At 42.4% G+C, this 22,490-nt stretch overlaps 1 protein-coding gene across 1 annotated transcript in view; it reads right to left on the bottom strand.

The window, feature by feature from the left end:
- Positions 1-22,490, bottom strand: part of SNX9 (sorting nexin 9) — a 68,270-nt gene that overhangs the window by 27,924 nt on the left and 17,856 nt on the right. Inside the window, exons 4-8 of the mRNA XM_049653124.1 lie at positions 13,650-13,815; positions 11,956-12,109; positions 8,040-8,124; positions 5,850-5,975; positions 5,612-5,729 (exon numbers count right to left, since the gene is read on the bottom strand). Of these exons, the coding sequence (XP_049509081.1) occupies positions 5,612-5,729; positions 5,850-5,975; positions 8,040-8,124; positions 11,956-12,109; positions 13,650-13,815 (649 nt within the window). The remainder of the gene's footprint in view (positions 1-5,611; positions 5,730-5,849; positions 5,976-8,039; positions 8,125-11,955; positions 12,110-13,649; positions 13,816-22,490) is intronic.

Raw genomic sequence — 22,490 nt, 5'->3', positions numbered from 1 at the left:
AGAGCAAGCTCCAACGATGCTGTCAACAAGAGATACAGATTCAAAGACACTAACAGATTCAAAGTAAAAGATGAGAAAAGACATGCCATGCAAACAGTAACTGTGAGAGAACTGGGGTGACTATGTTAACATCAGACAAAACAGATTTTAACACAGGAAATCTTACTAGAGACAAAAAAGCTCATTAGGAAGATATAACAATTACAAACTGTATATATACCAAAGACCCAGCATGATTTTTTTACAAATATCTACAAATGGACTCTTAAATTATTTGGAAAGGCAAAAGAAAAATAGCCTGAAATTATTTTGAAAAAGAACCAAGTTGGAGAATTTATACTACCTGATTTAAAGATTTACTACAGAGCTACATGAATCAAGACATTGTGGTATTGGCAAAAGGATGGACACAAAACAGAAGAGAATACGGTCCAGAAACAAAACCAAAGTGGGGCACGTGGGTGGCTCAGTCAGTTAAGCGTTTGACTTCGGCTCAGGTCGTGATCTCGCGGTTCGTGAGTTCGAGCCCCGCGTGGGGCTCTGTGCTGACAGCTCAGAGCCTGGAGCCTGCTTCGGATTTTGTGTCTTCCCCTCTCTCTCCGCCCCACCCCGGCTCATGCTCTGTCTCTGTCTCTCCCTCAAAAGTAAATAAACATTAAAAAAAAATTTTAAAAACCCCACCAAATACGTTCAATTGATTTTTGACAAAATGCAAAGGAAATCAACAGAGAAAGAATAGTCTTCCCAACAGGTAGTGCCAGAATCACTGGATATCCAGACGCATAACATAAACTTCTACTTTATTATACCTCACATCTTACACAAACACTAACTCAAAATGCACCTGAAACTACACAACTTTCTGAAGAAAACAGCGTGAACTTGGATTAGGCATACAGGTTTTCACCATGATACCTAAAGCACAATCCACAAAAGAGACAATTGGTACTCTGAACTTCATTAAAATTAAAAGCTTTTTGTTATGCGAAAAACACTGTTAAGAGAAAGAGAAGCCACACCTGGGACAAAATATTTGCAGATTATATTATTTCCAGAATGTAAAGAACTCTCAAAATTCAGTAATGAAAAAAACAACCTAATAAGAAATGGGCAAAAGATTCAAACAGACATTTCACCAAAGAAAATATACGGAAGGGCAATGAACACATGAAAAGATGCTCAACAGTAGTTATAAGGGAAATGCAAATTAAAACCATGATGAAGTACCACTACATACCTAGTAGATCGTTAAAATAAAGACAAACTGACGTTGCCAAAAGTGCAAGCAAGGATGTGGGGCTCCTGACACCCTCATCCACTGCTGCCGGGGATTCCGAAATGGTACAGCCACTTTGGAAAACAGTTTGGCAATTTCTTTCTTTCTTTCTTTTAATGCTTATTTCTTTATTTTTGAGGGGGGAGGGGCAGAGAGAGAGAATCCCAAGCAGGCTCCATGCTCAGTGCAGAGCCCAATGCGGGGCTCGATCTCACAACTGCGAGATGGTGACCTGAGCCGAAATCAAGAGTCAAACGCCCAACCTACTGAGCCGCCCACATACCCCAGTTTGGCAATTTCTTAAACATGAAACATAAGCCTGCCAAATGCCCCCGTCATTCCACTCTCAGGTATTCACCCAAGAGAAATGACAACTTACACTTATACAAAAACTTGTATGTAAATGTTTTCAGCAGCTTTATTTATTATAAATGCCCCAAACTGAAAACCCAAATACCTTTCACCAGTGAATGGAGAAACAAACTATGGAAGTAGCAATAAAAAGAAACTGATGCACATCTTGTGTGTATCTCAAATGCACAACGCCAAGAGAAAGAAGCCATAATTTAAGACTGTGTGCACTGTGTGCAACCATTTTTTTTTTGAGCCACGCCCCCCCCCCCGCCCCGGTTTCATTGATCTATTCCACTGTTCTTTTAGTTTCTATTTCATTTATTTCTGCTCTGCATTACTTCCTTTTTTTCTACTGGTTTTAGACTTCGTTTGTTCTTTTTCTAACTCCTTTAGGAGTAAGGTTAGGTCGTATGAGATTTTTCTTCCTTTCTCAGATAGGTCTATATGCTTCCATTTATAATGACATTCTGGAAAAGGCAAAACCATAGAGACCAAGAACACACCAGTGTTGCCATGGGTTAGAACTGGGGAGAGGGGATAAAGATAAAGGGGCAAGCCCAAGGGAATTTGGGGAGGGAATCTGGGGACTTCCTGTACCTTGAATGTAGTGGTGGTTATAAGACCATAGTGGTTGTCAAAACTTTTTTTTTTTAATACTTTTTGGTTTTAAGTTTATTTATTTTGAAAGAAAGAAAGAGAGAGAGCAGGGGAGGGGCAGAGAGAGAGAGAGAGAGAGAGAGAGAGAGAATCCCAAGCAAGCTCCACACAGACAGCACGGAACCTGATGTGGGGCTCGAACTCATGAACCGTGAGATCATGACCTGAGCCAAAACCAAGAGTAGGATGCTTAACCGACTAGTCACCCAGGTGTCCCAAAACTCCTAAAACTATACACCAAAGGAGTTAATTTAGTGTATGTACGTTTAAAAATAAACTTAAAAACTACAGGCTGGCCTTTCCTTTGGAAATGACAAGTACAAATAAGCACAACTTTCTTTAGAGAGAAGAGCATTCCGGATCCATACCGCAAAAACTCACTACCTCAGAAAGTGTCACCCAAACAGCACGATGGATCAGGACACTTCCTATATATTAAAATACTTCAAATTTTTCAAATCTCAGTAGAGATTAAATGGTATAGAAGCTAATAAGACTATGAAGAAACAAAGTCTCATCCCTTGGAAAGAAGATGACTCACCTCCTGGGCAGAAGAGACCCAGTGAGTCCACATGAAGCTGGGCTATATTGAATTGTCCACATGAGAAAGTGAATTATACCAAGAGTTTAAAACCTACTCCTTGCCTGAAATTAACGAATTAATTAATGCTTACTCCTCCTGAAAAATTTTCTGACGTCGCTGGTTTATTTTCAAACTCTGACTTCAGGTATTATTTTGTGCTTGTTAGGATTTTCCTACCAGGTTCCAGAAAACTGGAACGAAGGTCAGGGGGAGGGGGATTTCCAATTCTCCATTTTCAATGAACCTGACTTAGGCTTTCACCAAGTATGTGAGTATACCAGTTTGGCATCCAGGAATAAAACCAGATTTGTTCAATATTATTTCACAGAGAACAAAATCTCTCAACAAACTAAAACTGTTAGCTGTAAGTTCCTCATGGATGGATTATCAAGGGCACAGAAATATCATGAGATCATCCACTTGGCATTCCTTTCTCTTCCCTCCAGGATGTAAGTGAGAGGGGGGTTTATATAATAATGATCTTGTGGGTATCACAGGCAGGAGGCAAACGAGAGAGGGGACAGATAAAGTGGCTTCTGTGCTTTTCAGTTTCCTCGGCACATGTCCCAGTCAGAGAATCAAAGCTCAACTTTCTTCAGACTGAGCGGCTGTTGCTTTCTTGCTTTCTATGACATCCCTCTGGCTTCGGGCCTGAGCTTTAAAAAAACCAAACCTTAGTTTGGGGGCGGAACTGTGTGGCTCTCTGATGCTTTAAAATAGCACTGAGTTAACGGATCCAGAGAAAACAATGTATTAAAACCTAAAAGACGTGAGAAATCCCCACAGCCTCGAAATAGCTCCTTAGACACAATGAAGCCCATATTGTGCCAATCAAGTTGATAAAGGAGAATGCTAAAATTCAGGAAAACAGACTGAAATTTGAAAACAAGGAGAAAGGCAGAACTGAAGTTTTCAAGGAAATGGATTTAAATTTGAAAAAGGAAAGCTGTGATTTCAAACAATAAGGGTGACAAAAAGGAGGAAGATTGAGTATCTGGATGGGGCACAGAACCCGGGGCACCTCTGCGGGGTGGGAGGAAGCGACAATCTGCGCCAACCTGGCCGCCCTGACGTGGCCTTCACTCAGCAACCCCCCCCCCCCCCCGGCTCCAGGAGGGCCCGCTCAGGAGCCACCCAGATGAGGGCCAGGACGGGTCTGTCACCTACTTGGCAATGCAGCCCCACTCACCCCTCTGCTACAATTTGAAATTTTTGAAAAGTTTTCAAAAAAAAAAAAAAAGAAAGTCACAATCAAAACAACTTCTTTAAAAACAAAACCTTCCATCTCCTCCAACAGTTTCAGAGAAACCTAAATACACAACAAAATACAGCGCCAAGTTTTAAGGAGATTGTAACCGTCTTACCCGAGGTAACAAATTCTGGCTAACGACTAGCTGATACACATCCTGTGACGTCAACAGAACAATCTGGAATCAGATTCAAGCGCCTGTTTCGGCGGCATCGAGTGCCTCGGCCGTGAGAAAGCACGGGGCGGCACACGGGGACACGTGACACCTGGCAGGCAGGTGGCTTCACCCCAACGCCGCAAGTGCCTGGTGCTGGCTCGGCCATCTGGCTCCCAGAGTCCCCATCCCTCTCCCAGCTCTCCCTCCACCTCCGCTCTGGCCGAGTGAGGACTAAACCCTCTCCGGTCTTCCCTGACCTCCAGGAAAGAAGTCCTCCTGCCCAGATTCCACACTTCCTCCCCCCGAGTTCAGGTTAGCCGTTCGGGGTCTCTGACGTGGAGCCTCTCTGGCACTGACCTTTTAGGCCCTACTCTCATCTTGGATCCTTCCCTTTCTAGTCTTACTAGTTTCATTTAGTTGCAAGTTTTGTGGCCGCATTTTAAAACTCTCATCTCTAGTGAAGTTCAGCCTCTTTACACACTTTTATTCCAAGACAAGCATACGGAGTTCTGAGTACTACTATTCCAGGGTCTATACCGGGCTGCAGATCAAAAAAACAAAAAAACAAAAAACCAGTGACAGTTCTCAAAGCAGAGAGAAACAAATACTCTCTAAGTGCATTTTTACAAGGGGCTTTCAGAGCACTGTGAATTACTGACCGTTTGATCATTTGACCATATTGATATTGATCTTCACCATATTGATCATTTGAGGCAGGGGGTGTAGGAGAAACAAACAGGAGAAATAGGACACTTTAAATAATTAAGGCAGAGAGTGATGATCAACAGTAAACAAAAACATTTAAACATTGTCACCAAAGTAACGGAGTAAAGAACTTTGCAACTTCTTACATTAATCCTTAGAAGGTCTGTGGCTTCTACAACATCTGATATTTACATTTACATATTTCTAATGAAAATAACACAGCTGAACTGCATGACAGGTTTACGTCATTTGGATCATACATTGTTATTTCCATTTCAGGTTGTTTGGAGCATTCCTATTTTCTCAGGTGTCACTTTTCACATTGAAAAAAGTCACGTATTTCTTTTACAGGAAATCATGTAGCAATAAAGACACAATGACCGCTACAACTTAAGATGGGTATGCAAGAACTCTGATAAACAATTTTAGGCAACATTCTCATTAGGTGTTTAGGTAACTTCCAAATATATGTCCAGTATACATGGATGTACAACACTTAGCTACTGTTTCCAAACACATATGTTGTTCTTCTAGAAGATGGAAAATGTCATTACTGATTTCCATTAGGACAGATGCTCTATCTGCAGTCTTGTTACTTGTCATCCTGAGTTGAAGGTCACATGCACTCACCTGTGACTTGTTTATCCGGAAGAGAGGGGATTGGAATGGCTGACCCAAACTTAACCAGGAGACGCTCATATAACCAGTCAAAGTGCTTATACCTGTGGTTTACAGATCGATTAGTGTTCTATAATGCAAGGGAGAGAGAAGAAAATGTTACCAATGCCAACTATAGAAGATGAAGAAAAAAGCAAAGTGTAGCTAGGAACGCAGGCACGATTCTGTTTTTGATAACTCAGATACTCACAGTAGGTGTTAGCTGATATTCAATGTAGCTCTTGAGACCATACATTTTGGAGCCTTTCCTGGGATCTGCTACCACACAGTCAAACGTAGAGGTAGGATAAACCCACATTGGGCCATAATCTCCAACCTACACAATGTTCCAGGGAGAGGTGATTTTGTTACATGCAAAAATAGTCAATATGCTAGATAGAAGTCATTAAAGGATTCTTTTTAGGACTAGAGGACTAGAGGTCCTTTGGAGGGTCATTCTTGCTCTTCTCTGAGAAGTTATGTAAACGCTCCCTGTTCCTGATAAGATTGTGTATTAAAGAACACACTTGCCAGGACAAACCCTTCTGCTCCCCATGTGGGCATCTCAGGCCACGGAGGAGAGATGTCTGCCTCCCTCTCCTGGGGGAGGGCAGGATGGAACACAGTTTTCCTCTCTCCCGTTCAGTGGTCCTAGTCGTATGTGTTGACGGGCTAGTTTTAAAACATTTCCGATCTGTCACAGACTGATGCTTTTGTGAAATACAAAATTACACACCTGGATGTCTCAACAACATCAAACTGCCATCAAATTCTTTCAAGGCTCACTCTCATGTTCTGCATGTTCAGTCCTAATTCTTTCTAAAGGTGGAAGGAGGAAAAAGTGGGGTGGTGTATCAAAGTTCAGAGGTTATGAGGTCAGGAGGGTGACCAGGGCCCAAACAATCTTACTGGAGGACTAAATGGAAGACCTTGACAAGGAGCTACTATGACTCCTTGACAGGGAGCTCAGATCCAGAAAACTCTCTGAAAGCTGTGGAGCAGGAGCCTCTGGGGAGCGTCTCTCAGTGACTGAGACCAAGAGAGGTAACTCCGATCAACTAGAGCCCAATATCCAGAGGCTTTTAATTTTCTTAGTGGGTAGAGTTGCTGTGCCTCAAAGGCAAAGAATCACATCTCTGCTTTTTCTTGGTTTTCTGAAGACTTGAAGGCATTTTTCCTCGGCTTCCCTTTTCATGCCAGGAGCCTGCCCGGGCAGGCCCGCCTACAGGGTTCAGGGGCCGTTTCTACCTACAACCTATGGGTCCCTCAGCTCCGTTCCAACCCTTCTGGGCTTGTGATAAAGTCCCTTTTGAGGATCTGAGGGGCAGGGCCGTGGGCTCCAGTCCTGTGGAGTTTTAAATTTAACGAAAAGAACAAAATAATGTATGTTCAGAAGTTACATAAAAAAATCTGAAGAAAAAATTTAAAAATTAAAATAATCTCTAACCACTCAGAAGATAATTACCCCAAATTTGCTTTGCGGGAAAGGGATAAAAGGGGCTCTTGGTTGCAGCCCTTTTTTCTCGAGTTTCTAGGATTTCAAGCTTTTCAAAGATGTAGGAACACAATAAAAATAAATCCAATGATCAGTTCTGCAGTTCTATCAAGTTTCCCAGGACCCAGAGATTATAGAATGAGACCAGGTGTTTCCACCTCCTATTGTTGGGCCTACGGTGATCACACCCAAGGCCCCCACTCCCACCTCCATCCCTGTCCTACAGTTACTAGGTTAAGTCCATAGGATCAAAAGACAGCCAGAGTTCTCTTTTCCAGAAGTTAGATAATGCTTAGACAGAAAATCTATCAGCAGTCAACATTTGAGTGAAACCAGAGAGCCCGTGTCACGTTATGTAATAATCAAGTTATTCTTTGAGAGAGATTCTTAATGGTGTCACCAACTCCCAGTTTTTATTTGCTAGCTCCTTATTGTGACCTGACAGCTGGTTTATTGGAAGAAAAAGCTAACTGTTACCAATGCAGTGGAAAGAACATCTTATTTTGATAATATGCATGTACTTTGCCAGGGCAGAGACCTAAATATCTGGATTAGGACTTATTAGCTAAATATATAGGGCTGGTAGAAAGACAGTATATAAAAGATACTTCAAGACACTTTGGAGAAAAAAAATTATTGAACAAAAATATGCTGTAGGTGCTGCTGGTTCAATTACTAATAGTCTTAAAAGTAAAAATAAAATATACCTAAACAACATAATGACAGGCATTAATGTATGCTAAATATTTTTAGTATTCTTACAATACTAATACATATTGTCAGTTACCTGGAGCATTAGATGTGTGAAAAATACCTTCCAAAAGACTAATAACCCTCTAGGCTTTCAAGCATTATAAAAGAGCTTAATTAGAAACGAAGCAAGCAAACAAAAGTGAATGAACTTACAATGATAGGAATTTTCTCTTTGGGTTTTGCTAGTTGCTTGGCCAACAAATACTGTTCCATACCAGGTTTTGCAAATCCGGGAAATCTGATCATGAAGATAAATGCCCGTGAGTCTTACGTGTTTCCTGAGAGGAACTCTCCAACTCTTGTCCACATTTACTTAATACAACAGTTTTAACCTTGTTCTGTCTTTCAGATGTACCAGGACTAGGAAACTGTGGTAAATGAAACCTAATGTAATCAGATTGTTCAATGGCCAATTAGTCATTTAATTAAGCTTTATCTGGTCAGAGAACAGTTTGACTCCAGAAGGTGTGATATTTATGGGTACTCTATTTGCTTAACTGGATCTGAAACACTCTATCACCCCACAAAGAGTGAAGGGCAGCCTAGAAAAACGTCCCCCAGGGCACAGGAGGAGAAAGTACCGAGAACAGCCATCTGAGTTGAACACATGGGCCAGTGGCCACATGCCAGCATTTTTATATCCAAATTAAAGCTGCCTTTTGACATATTCCCTCAAGGAAGCCACAATTATCCCAAAGAAGCTGTCGCTGTCCATAAGTATTTGTGCCATTTCCTTTTGGATTATCTTCAGACCTGGTTTAGGGGACACAAAAGAAAACCGGTCTCCTTAGTAAAGAGACTCCACACACATTCTAAAATTGGAGAAACACTGGAATAAACATATAGCCATCCAAAGTGCTACTTTTTTTTTAAAGATTTGTTTTTATTTTTATTTTATTTTAAGAGGTTTCTTTTTTCTTTTTTTTTTTAATGTTTATTTTTGAAAGGGGATGGGGAGGGGCAGAGGGATGGAGACAGCAGCGAGCCCGATGTGGGGCTCAAACTCACCAACTGTGAGACAGACATGGCCTGAGCTGAAGTTGGACACTTAACTGACAGAGCCACCCAGGCACCCCCCCCACCCCTCCCCCGCCCGCCAAAGTGCTAAAGAGGGCAAGATTAATTTGGGTTTCAGAAATGTTTTTAATAAGCAGGAAAAAAAGACCCTCAGAAAGCAAAATACCTATAATAGGAAAAGAAGTATTATTTCTATAAAAAAACAACTACATTACTTCTATTTCACTCAAATACCAAATTAAAGGCCAACATGCTGGTCTCAGGGGCCTGTCTTTTCCTTCATCTTCAAAGGACCTACCTCTATCCTCTTTTCCCTAAGACATCCTTTAAACATAGCTCATACAAGAGAGAACAAAGAGGGGTCTAGGAGCTGGATGGCCTTGGGTTCGAATTCCAACTCCAACAATTAAAAGCTATGTGACCTTTAGAGCTCCCGTCTCCTTGTGTGAAGAATGAGACCAATATGACCTGCCTTTTAAGATGATAAGGGAATTAAATGTAAGAGTTATATAAAGAGCCTCACAAATATACTCATAAATTAAAGTTATTTCTAACTATGCCATCATCTCTTTGAAAGTATTCCCTACAGCCTCTGGTACAGCCAGCTCTCTCTGTGCTTCTTCAACATTCTGAGCATACTTCTGCTATACAATTTATCACACTTAATTGCCATCATCCATTTACACATTACAGCCGACCGGAAGCACCCTGGAGAAGGTATTTGTATTTCCAGGACCCAGAGGAGTTGTGGGAAAAATACACTAAATACTTAATGAATTAATGGACTCATCTGGAATAGTTCTATTTAAAAAAAAATTTTTTTAATGTTTATTTGTTTTTGATAGAACACGAGTAGGGGAGGGGCAGAGAGAAAGAGAGACACAGAATCAGAAGTCAGCTCCAGGTTCCAAACTGTCAGCACAGAGCCTGACACAGAGCTCGAACTCATGGACCACAAGATCATGACCTGAGCTGAAGTTGGATGCTCAACCGACTGAGCCACCCAGGTGCCCCTGGAACGGTTTCATTAAAACAACCTATGCTTCCGCTAGAAAATACTGATGGAAAAATTGAGGAAGTCAGAGTGGCAATTCCTTGACTAGACTGTAAGCTTCTGGGTGCAGAGTCTCATTTCACACTTCCTTTGGTATTCTTAGGGATCACAGCAACACTCTAGGGCCGACTCACTTAACACTTACCGAACAGCAGTGCCATTTACTAATTCTCTGAGTGTTATCAAGATAGATTCTTATAATGCCCAAGTACACTTAAATTTCTATTCTCCTTCTCTAGTGTAAGGTTCATGTTCTAGGACTGGAATACAGCTATCATATAAAATGGATTAACTCCTGAAAAATGCTAATACTTTAAAAAGTTTTACAACTGTTATAAGTGAGCCCTTCATACATGAGTCAAGTTAAATAAAAAAACACACAGGATCTTAAACAGCTCTCAGCACCAGAGACAGAGAGAGAGAGAGAGGGAGGCCTCAGAGGTTCAGGTGCAAATGAGGACTCCTCTGATTTGGTTTCAACCTGAACTGAAATTTTAGAGCAGAGAGCATTTTAAATTAAAGCCAGCCCCTTCACTTCAGAGATGAGGAAACGGAGGGTCAAACAGGTTACCCGTCTTCCCCAAGATCACCTGGAAGAGGGGAGCCAGGGCAAACAGAAACAGGGACCCGGGCATGAGACAGAACCTCACTGACCAGCCAGGCACACTCGGCCACACATTTGTTGTAGAGTTTGTGCTTCCTCACTGTCCAAGGGGGGCTTACATGGCAGCAAAACGGGTTTAAATGCACTTGTATTTAGGTTTAAAGAACAGACTAATTCATGTCACTGCGGACCACACTGAGAACTTCCTATTCCACCAAAGGAAACAGCACATAGTCAATACGAATGACTAAGTTTATATGTGTGCAATGGAGCCTGAAAATACATAGTGGAAGAAACTGGAGAGAAGTAGGAAGAATGGCTAGAAGACCGCTCATTTAATCATCTGATGCTACTTAGATATACTAAGGGGAACCTGCACAACTCATATGCAGATCTAGACCCAGATCTTGACATCTAGAAATACAGCAAACATTAGGTTTACAACTTTTTCCAGATACGGATTAACATTCCTTCCTATCAGCTTTGCATCATGGACTTGGAGCATTGAGAAAAAGTGGTCGTAATTTTAGAAAAACCGTATTAAACACACTACGATAAGAAGAGTATTTGAAGATCCTTCTGGAAGTCAGAAATTCTGTCTCCTTCGAGCTACGCTGTGAACTACAGACTTATCCAGAACTCTCCCCCAGGAAATCCCAGGGCACGATGGCCGTATTCCCCCCCTTCCCAGATGCTTTCCTTTAGGCACTGTGTCTACAAGTACTGTTCCAACACTTTTTTTTCTTCTTAAATCTAAGAGAAGTCTACGTGAAAACAAAGTCTTGAAACGTATTAGGCAAGTAGTTGAGAGACTGAGGGACCGACCAGGATCCTGATTAGATCACTTGGCACCTGTGTGAGCTTGGACAGTTACTTAACCTCTCTGGGCGTCAGTTTTTCCCACAGAAAAACAGAGATTACACGTACCACAGAGGGAGATGGGGGTCACACAGCGCGTACAAACCACGCTGCACAACGCCCGGCACAGAGTAAGTGATCAACAAATGGTAAAACATTTAAAAGAGAGTTACTATTATTAATATGATTATATTTAGCTTTCCTGTGACATCAGCAATAAGAACTTAATGTGTCACAGAGCTGACAAAGATAAAAGTGGTATTTGGCAGATCGTTACGTACAACTATTTCACTTTACAGTGAATAAATGTATTTACTTTACATATATATATTTATAATATATATATATGAATACAACATATACACGTATAATGTATATATTTAAAGTGAATAAAATTTTTTTTTCTTTAAAGAAGCTAAAGCTGAGATCCAAATCACCACCCCACACTTCACCCCCTTTCAGATCGCTGAAAAGAGGAACGCCTCCTTGGATCTCCTGTCTGTTTCCGCATGGAGTTCAACGCCCTTCACACCTACTTGTTAAGTGGCAGCTTCATAGAGGAGGAACCAGCCCGGCTGTTGCCTCGCTGAGCAGCCCCTGCCTCTGCTGACTCTGAATCCTTGAAGTAGGGGGCGGCCGCCTTGGGGTCGTCCCAGTCTTCGTCCCAGTCATCGTCATCACCCGCGGTTGCTAGGGGTGGGCACAGAAGATCCCCACGGAAGAAAAACAAAATACAAATGCAATGACTTAATTTTCTGAGAGTAACTATGGACAGGACCTACGTTAACCAATTAAAGAACAGGAGACAAGGGCGTAGCACAGGATTATAATGCAGACTGGAGCAAAGGCTCTAGTTGGGTTTAAAGCTCCAATTGTGGATTCTGCCTTTTAGTGCAAAGGACAAGTTAGAAACGAGGCCGTCCCTCCAAGTAACTTCAGACAGACACAGACTGAGAGCGGCTCTGAGGTGTGTACCCAGGGCAAGGCCCACACACAGATAAATCTCGCCTTATAAACTTGCAAATAAGCATCGAATACCTTCTCAGTCACGAATACTGGGGAGTGTGGGGGAGGGGGACGGGGGGGGGAAATGACAGATCTCTGAAAAGAAATTAATATGAACGATAACACTGGGAAAGGGAGAGAGGAGCAGGGTGGGAGTGGAGGGGGAAGGGATGGAGAAGAAACAAGACAAGAGGGAAGTGGCAGTACCAGGAGCCTCATATCCTAACAGTGACCTCTGTCAGGCTTTCCCTTCCTTCCTGGTCCTAGTCTGGGCTTCTGTCTCCCACCCGGAGGGCTGCAGGTATCCTGGGATCTCTGCCCTAGCGGTGCCAATGGGAGAAGCCAAGAGACAAATGCCAAAACGAAAAAGAAAGGCACTGAATGCACTGGGAGGATCTGGGCCGAGTACAGAGCCAGGAGTTAGCTGTTGGGTCGCAGCCCGAGCCCGTGTCTCCTGCACCTGCCAACAGCCCAGCCCCGGCTGCCAGCAGGAGCCTGCCCGCCACCCCCGTGCTTCCTGCGCATGGGTTCCCTGCCACTAGCACATTCGTACTCCATGTGACGTGCTCAGACAGGGGCCATAAAATAATGAGGGGCAGATCTCTTTTTATTTAATTTCAGAAAGACATAAATACCCTTTTTCTTAATTCCTGAATTGTTTCCCCTTCTATAAATTCCTCTTTTGCCTCTGTATTTCCATTAAGGCCTGGGAGTCAAATGAGTAGTTAAGGAAAAAGAAAACAGGTAAGTCAGAGGTTATAAACCAGCAGGTGACAAATTATACTCACTCTGTATATGCAGTTGTTTTGGCCCAAAGTTTTAAAGCAAATGTGTATCAGTTGCTAAGATTCTGGAGTGGGAAGATGCCATTAAAAAACAGATTTCCTGTCTCTCTGGGGGACCAGGAGCACGAGCTGGGTCTCCTGCAGTGGCAATCGAGCCAACGGCGACAGGAGGCATGCCCTTCCATCTCCAGCAGCCACTGGGCCACTCTGTTCTGCTTTACAAACCCTGCAAGCATTCGCGACTCCATGACAGATGACAAAGACGGAACTAAAGATTATAATGAACGACTACCCACATTTGGCTCCAGAAATCTAGGTTTGCTGTTAGTGAGCAAGAGCATTTGAGAGCGCTCCTTTGATTAAATTCTATTTTTAACTCGGATGCTGTCACTAGTCCCCTTACGGGTGGGCCCGATCACCAGCAGGGCCCTCTTCCTCACCTGGTCCTTGGTAGGCCTGGGGGTGACCAAAGGCAGTGTCCCAGTTATTGGAGGTGTTTCTTTGGGCCGCGGCCCCCTCTGGCTTGGCTCCCCAGCCATCCGTGCTGTCCCAGTTTCCAGATTTGGAAGAACTCCAGGCTGACCAGGGGTCATTGCCACTGCTGACCTGTTGTTAGGGGTAAAAAAAGAGAAAGAATATTTATGACTTCTTGAAAACATTACTCAATTCAGTAGGAATTACATAATAATGAATACAACAGGGGTGCTGAAAAAGTTGACATAAATTTAAAACAATTTTAAATTTAAATAAGTACATTCAAATAATAATTTACATTTATTTTTAATGTTTATTTATTTTTGAGAGAGAAAGAGACAGAGTGCAAGTGGGGGAGGGGCAAACAGAGAAGGAGACACAGAATCCGAAGCAGGCTCCAGGCTCCAAGCGTCAGCACAGAGCCTGATGCAGGGCACAAACCCACGAACCGCGAGATCATGACGTGAGCTGAAATTGGACACTTAACTGACTGAGCCACCCAGGTGCCCCTAAATAATACATTTTACATTTAAATAGATGAGGAAAACACAAAAAGCAGCATCAATCTTTTTTTTTTTTTTTTTTTTTTTTTGATGTTAACCTTTTGCCATATTTGCTTAGGAACTTGACAACCAGGAACAAGGAACTATGAGACACAGCGGCTGTCTACTCCCTTTCTTCTTCCTTCCCTGTCCCTCCTGCCCCATTCGCCTCCTCCCCCACCCCCCCAGCAACTACCTTTCTGAATGTGTATTCATTTCTGCCCACGGTTTTATACTTCCACTACTTACTAATTACATTGTAAATAACTTAAGTTTTAAAAACTGACCTACACAACATTACATTGTACGTATCTCTTTGCAGGTTCTTTTTTTTTCCCCACTTAAATCATGTTTTTGAGATTATACAAGCTGATGAGGTTCTGTTTTACTCACATTAGCAATTTTAGAGCAAATCTGTTGTATTTTTTTTTTTTCCAACGTTTTTTATTTATTTTTGGGACAGAGAGAGACAGAGCATGAACGGGGGAGGGGCAGAGAGAGAGGGAGACACAGAATCGGAAACAGGCTCCAGGCTCCGAGCCATCAGCCCAGAGCCTGACGCGGGGCTCGAACTCACGGACCGCGAGATCGTGACCTGGCTGAAGTCGGACACTTAACCGACTGCGCCACCCAGGCGCCCCAAAATCTGTTGTATTTTTGACTAGGTTTTTATTTTTATTTGAAAAAGTAATACATTCCCAGTAAAAAAAAAAAAAAAAATAACAAAAAACCTCAAAAAGAATAAAAGGATATGCAATTTAATAAATACACCTACCACTTAAGCTGCCATTGTTTCTGGACAACTATTACTAATCAGTTCCTTATGTATACTTAATCAAATATCCCACCCACAGAGATCCTTTTCGTTTTTAAAATTTTTTTAAAGTTTATTCATTTTTGAGAGAGAGAGAGAGAGAGAGACAGAGTGTGAGCAGGGGAGGGGTAGAGAGAGAGAGAGACAGACAGACAGACAGACTGAATCCAAAGCAGGCTCCAGGCCCCGAGCGGTCAGCACAGAGCCCGACACGGAGCTCGAACTCACGAACCGTGAGATGATGACCTGAGCTGAAGTCGGACGCTTAACGGACTGAACCACCCAGGCACCCCTCCTTTTTGTTTTTAAACATACAAGTGGGTCCAAATGATACTTTGTGTTCTGTACTTGTGTTTGTCTCCTTCATTTAATGGCCTGAAACGTTCTCTGAGGTCCATCAGCACGAACGGGTGACATGGCTCTTCTACGCGGCTCTAGGAAGTTCCACTGCAGTTGTCTCCCAGTTGACCCAGCATATGCTGATGCTCACATATCGTACTTTCAGTGTTTGGCTACTGCAAACAACGCCGCCATGCACATGCTTGTACATCTTTTCCCGTGTGTCCCATACGTCTCTGTGAAATTCCCAGAAAATTAATTTCTGGGCTAATGAATGTGCTTCTTCAGCTGACAGATTGTGTCAAATTCTTTTCCAAAGAGATCGTACAGTTATGTTCCTCTGTTCCTATGACTTGCTGATGGGTTCTGCCTTGCATAACAGGGGGCTACCATGCTCCAAAATTATTTTTAAACTTTGTTTTTTCCTGTACTTTAAGTAATTTTATAGTTCATTTATTAATAGCATATACTTTTGGAACAGGCAACGCATGGCACCTGATCTCAGGGAGTATTACGGTAAGACAACGGCGGCCCATCTCCCACACGGCCCCATCCGCTCGGGGCAGCCACGAGCGTTTTATTTCCTTGGTTTACACCTTTTAAACCTTCGACTTGGAACTTACTTTGATGGAGGAAATAATATAGGAATCTGACTTAATTTTATCTTTAAAAAAAATTTTTTTTTAATGTTTATTTATTTTTGACAGAGAGAGAGAGAGAGAGCGCGAGCATGAGTGGGGGAGGGGCAGAGAGAGAGGGAGACACAGAATCCGAAGCAGGCTCCAGGCTCTGAGCTGGCAGCACAGAGCCCGACACGGGGCTCGAACTCACACACTGCGAGATCATGACCTGAGCCGAAGTCGGACGCTCAACCGACTGAGCCACCCAGGCGCAACTGACTTAATTTTATCTTGTAGTCAGTCTGTTGGTCTGACACCATTTAATGAAAAATCCAACTTCCCCTCACTGATTTGAAATGTCACCTTTATCACATCCTGGACTTGGACCTATCTCTGGGCTCCCTCTTGTACCGTCGGAGTCCATCTGTACAAGTACCAAGTGACCTGGGAGCCCACCAGATAGAAAACCACTCGTACTTTATCATAAATCTGTTATTTTTACACACGAACTTTAGCATCAGCTTAATGTTTTAAAACTAAAACAATCTAAACTTTTGCATCAGGATGTAAAGTTTTGAAAAACATGTTGACTTTCATTTGAATCACCTTAAACTTACAAATAAATTCAGGGAAAACAGTGCCTTAAAAAAATAACTTCAGTATTGGATCTGTTTATCTAGGAACATGGAATAGCAAATTTTCACTTTTCTTGAGTCTTTTTTCTCACATAAAAAAAATTGGTGTTTAAAAAAAAAAAAGAAAGAAAAAAAGAAAGAAAGAGAGGGGGATTTGCAAGAAAGTTACCCGAACTGTGTAATATACCTAATATTCTAGAATACTACTCTGGTTGGCCTTTTTTAAATTCTCTACTGACAGGGGGTGGGGGGGGGGTGTGGAGAATAACTGCCCGCCAACACACCAGAAGCATTATAAAAAATGGAGTGTATGTTTTACATGCAGAAATACGATTCCATTCGAACACCTCCTATACTTTCAAGAAAAAAACACAAAGTTACTAGTGGTTTTGTTCTAAGTCAAATATTAACAGCAGAAAGACATTTCATCCATACACCTGTGAACACACAGCTTCCATGAGGATACTCAAGAGCCACTCTAGTGGATTCTGTAGATGAAGGCAGTCATGCTAAAGGGCCTGACAAGCAGACTTCATTTAAGAGAATCCCTTCCTCCCATGGTTTTAAGGGAGGGTGTTCTAGTAGGCCATATGTACTCTGTGCCCTCTAAACTCTAAACAATGAGGTTTTATTTTCAGAATAAGAACTTCAAAAAGTACAGAAAGCTTGGATAGTCAGATGGCAGTAAGTACAGGTATTCATTTGTTTAATATATCTATCAGTTCCTGAATGGGTAGGCCCCACCGTGGAATGACAGGCCAAGGGCAGCATGGTCAGGGGCATTGGTTCTGGTCAGGCTGCCGGGCTGAAATTCTGCCTCTCCCTCTTTCCAGCCAGGAAACCTCAGGCTAGAATTTGAAACCAGGCAGGTGGCCTCAGATTCAGAAAGACTGATGGCAACTACATGAAGTGAACTGAAAAGAAACAGAGGCTTACAAAGTAGGACAGCAAGTGCGAGAGCTCAGCTTTGCCATGACCCTGAGACTGTAATGATAGCGAAGAAAGATTTTCATCAACAGTGAGGCAACAATCAGATGTGAACTGTTCAGAGCAAGCATCCTAAAGAAAAGACAGTTCTTTTTAGAACTACTTTGTTTAAATAAAAACACTAATTCGAAAAGATACAGGCACCCCTATGTTCAGTGCAGCATTATTTACAATAGCTGAGATACGGAAGCATCCCAAGTATCCATCAACTGATGAATGGATAAAAGAACACACACACACACACACACACACACACACACACACACACGAGAATATTACTCAGCCATAAAAAAGAATGATCTTGCCATCTGAACAACATGGATGGACCTAGAAAGTATAATGCCAAGTGAGATAAGTCAGTCAGAGAAAGACAAATACTGTATGAATTTACTCATATGTGGAATTTAAGGGAACAAAAACAACAAAAAAAACAATGAACAGAGGGGGAAAAAATCAAACAAAAAAACAGACTCCGAAGTACAAAGAACTGATCATCACCAGAGGGGAGGATGGGTGCAGGAGGTAAAGGGGATCAAGAGGTCACTTACGATAAGCACTGGAAACATACAGAATTGCTGAAACATGATACTGTACACCCGACACTAAAACAACACTTTACACTAATTACGCTTTCATTAAAAAACAAATCAATGAAATGTTTAAAAAGTTTAATTATGGCCAAAATATATAAAACTGCTTTGTGTATAAACTGCTTGGAGTAATCTATCATTTGGTTCCATATGATGATCTTAGCTCCTACCTATGTTGTGAAATCCTTGTCGGCAAATCTAGTAACTGTTTAGCTTTGTTCTCTGTTATTTTTCCTGACATTCCCTCTTCCTGTTTCAAGGTGACTCCTGCTGATAAATCTTTCAAAACCTGGCCCACTGGAAATCTTTCCAGCTTCAATCACGGACTTCTCTGTCTCTCTCTATCACGGACTTCTCTCTCAGATGACCAGTACTGACCGCCAGGCTCCTCCTCTAATACCACACAGTCTGCCTCTTTCCAACTTTCTCTGAACCCACCTTCCCACACTTTGTCCTCTGACATTTCTGCTTTCAATACCCAACACCCCTTGGGTCCCCCAACCACAGGCATTTGGCCAAACAACCCATTCTGCTCCTGACCCGAGGTTTCAAACCTTCTGCCTCTTCTCTTTCTTCCCGCCTTCCTTCCCTCTCTCCTGCGCGGCAAGGTCTTTATCCTCTTCCTCCCCCCCCCCTTTTTTTTAATGAATATTATACCTATTAATCCTAATGACAAGTTTTACTATTCCCAGTATACGGACGAAGATGCAACAGTGAGGCTTCTGTGCCAGCAAGAGTGTGTTTTGTCTCCTGAGAGAGAAATGTGTATCATATCCAAGACTCTTCTATTAGATATGCCTTGGAGACTGATTTTTTTTTAATATGAAATTTATTGTCAAATTGGTTTCCATACAAAACCCAGTGCTCATCCCAACAGGTGCCCTCCTCAATGCCCACCACCCACTTTCCCCTCTCCCCCAACCCCCCATCAACCCTCAGTTTGTTCTCTGTATTTAAGAGTCTCTTATGGTTTGCCTTCCTCCCTCTCCAGAACTCTTTTTTTTCCCCTTCCCTTCTCCCATGGTCTTCTGTTAAGTTTCTCAAGATCTACATATGAATGAAAACATATGGTATCTGTCTTCCTCTGACCGACTAATTTCACTTAGCATAATACCCTCCAGTTCCATCCACGTTGCTGCAAATGGCAGGATTTCATTCTTTCTCATTGCCAAGTAGTATTCCATTGTATATATAAACCACAACTTCTTTATCCATTCGTCAGTTGATGAACATGTAAGCTCTTTCCATAATTTGGCTACTGTTGAAAGTGCTGCTATAAACATTGGGATACAAGTGCCCCTCTGCATCAGCACTCCTGTATCCCTTGGGTCAATTCCTAGCAGTGCTATTGCTGGGTCATACCTCCCCTGCTCTTTATGGTACCAAACACCTCCCGACTCTGTCAACCACAAGATTAAGAACACCTCATTAGTTCTCTCTGCCCAGGGAGTAAATTCCAAGCTCCTTAGTCTGTCAGTCAGGACCTAACTTTTCCTTGGTCGCAACCCCATTCTCATTACTCACCACTGACCTGCTTTATGCTTCGACCTTCAGGTTCCCAAGCTTCCCTGCACTCTTGCCTCCGCTCACACTATACTCTCTATCTGCATACAAAACCTTCTTCCTCAGCTTCCCAAATTATGTCAAAGTCCTGGCCCATGTACGACCCCGGCCTCAGAGCCTGCCGGCCTCACGTTCTCCCAAAGTCAGTCTTCTACTGGAGTTATTTCATATCAGTTGCTCACTCCCTGTAGTAATTCATGGGCATAATGCCTTCTTTTTCTAAATGTTTTTTAATGTATTTTATTTATTTTGAGACAGACAGCACAAGCAGTGGAGGGGCAGAGAGAGAGAGAGAGACAGACTGACTCCCAAGTAGGTTTTGCACTGTCAGCACAGAGCCCCACTAGGACCTCTATCTAATGAACCTTGAGATCATGACTTGAGCTGGAATCAGGAGTCGGACGTTTAACCAACTGAGCCACCCATGTCTGAAGGCCTTTTAAAAACAAACAAACAAACAAAAAAAAACATTTCCCCCAAAAGATTCTCAAAATGTCTTACATAAAGTGGCAAAAACTCACAAATTTTTTTTTTTTTTTTTACTTAAAGTGGTTAATATGTTTTTTTTTAATGCTTTTGTCACTGGCTTTTCAAAAAATACATGACATTCTTGATCATTTGTAGCAAATACATATTATTCTTGGCAGACACCTAATCTTCATAACATTATCATTTTTTTTCACAAAGAAGGAAATCAGATTTTCCTTATGTTCAGTGACTTCAGTCTTTTCAAGGAAAACAACCTGCTGTGGTTGATCACAGGATGAATAATTTTCAGCACGTGACACTACCATACTCTTAAAATAGCAATGCCTTTCGAGTTATAAATGCAGTTATCAGCCCACTGCAGAAAAGTTGGCAGACAGACAGGCATTAGGTGGACAAAGGGGTGGGCACGTGTGTTTGATAAAGCAAGAATAGTAAAATGTTAATGGTAAAATCTAAAAGGTGAAAACATGATTATTCACTATGAAATTCATTTAACTTTTCTATGCGTGAACTCTTAACAAAATGCTGGAAAATCCAACACACAAAATTTGTTCATATAATCATTTTGCCTTCTGAATTCCAGTAGGGTGTATGCAGGGGATCCAGAGAAGGGCTGTGTCCCTCAGGGCCACCAGTGATCTCCTGTTGCCTATAAACATGGGGCCTGGCATGTAGTAAGTTCTCAATAAATTATTTGTTAATTAGCATGCTCCCAAAGCATGTTTGCCCGAATCTCTATCATGAACACATTTTAATCTGCCTTGCACTAGAACTGGCTGATATGTCTGATGCTCTCCCAGCCCCCACTCCGATGAAATTAAAATGCTTCTTATGGCCAGGAGCAATGTACTCAACATATTTGCTGATCTAAATTTAACAGCTACCTGATCCTCATAAGACAAGTAGAGAAATCCATTTATATTGGCCTTATGTCATGAGACATTTAAATGTATCCACTGGAAGGTAAGGTAAGGTAAGTTTCTTAAGAAAGCAGACTGGCTTGTAGCTGACAGAGCCAGAAGGACCATAAAATGGAGTCACAATGGCCAGGCAGGGGTGAGTAGTGATGGGCGTTCAGGACGTGATCACCAGAGGAAGGCTGGGCATCTTCCAAATAAATAATATGGGGTAAAAAGGGGCAAGGATAAGAATACTGGTTTTTGTTTTAATGTTTATTTATTTTTGAGAGAGACAGAGCACAAATGGGGTAGGGGCAGAGAGAGACAGAGACACAGAATCTGAAGCAGGCTCCAGGCTCCGAGCTGTCAGCACAGAGCCTGGCGCGCAGCTTGAACTCAGGAGCTGTGAGATCAGGACCTGAGCCGAAGTCAGAAGCCCAACTGACTGAGCCACCCAGGCGCCCCAATACTGGTCCATTTAAGGGAGTTTTAAATCCCTTAATGAAACTGTAGGAATCTATTTCTTGTGGGTATAGCGGTTAAAATCTTAGGCTTTGAGAGCTGTCTAGGTTTGAAGCCCAGCTTTACCACTTTCTAGCTGTATGAACTTGGGCAACTTACATGATCTCTCTTTGTTTCCATGCTTATACAATAGATATAATAACGTGAACTTCGTCACAGGGGCTTTGAAAGGATTCAATGAAACGATGCACACAGAGCACATAACACAAAACCTGGTCCATGGTATGCGCTCAGTAGAGGTTACCTTATTACATGGCAGCTCAGCTAGAATATATAGAAAAGAATGAAGACTGGCAATTCGCTGAGTAAACGCCATGTGAATGGTTCACCTGTTAGTATGCGCTTTAGAGGAAAAGATGGGAAGTTGCATTTCCAATGGTTTCATTGCCAGATCATGCCTCAGGGGCGCATCCCCTCAGAGGGGATAACAGCCACTTAAGATATTTTCTATTCTCGCTAATGATCCGTTGGCTTCAGGTAAATAAAAGAAAGAGGAAGAAGACAAACCGTTCACCAAAAAGTTCAACAGCAACTCTTAATTCTTGGGGTGCTCGGCACAAACATTTTCTGGGTGCTAGATGCCAGAGCCTTCCAGGTCCAACCCCTCCTGTACCAAATAACCTGGCCACCAAGACTTGGCTTAATGACCCTGCAGCCTCTGACTTTTTTGCCTCCAATGCCAATAACCCCCGACCGCAGGCATTTGGCCAAAACAACCCGTTCTGCTCCTGAGCCAAGGCTTCAAACGCAGGGCTGCCTCTTCCTTCCTTTCTTCTGGCTTTCCTCCTTCTCTCCCTCTGCGGGGCA

The sequence above is a fragment of the Panthera uncia genome (assembly GCF_023721935.1).
Source record: "Panthera uncia isolate 11264 chromosome B2 unlocalized genomic scaffold, Puncia_PCG_1.0 HiC_scaffold_24, whole genome shotgun sequence".
Lineage (NCBI taxonomy): Eukaryota > Metazoa > Chordata > Mammalia > Carnivora > Felidae > Panthera > Panthera uncia.
The sequence above is the reverse complement of the archived record's forward strand: the minus strand, read 5'-3'. Positions and strand labels throughout refer to the sequence as shown.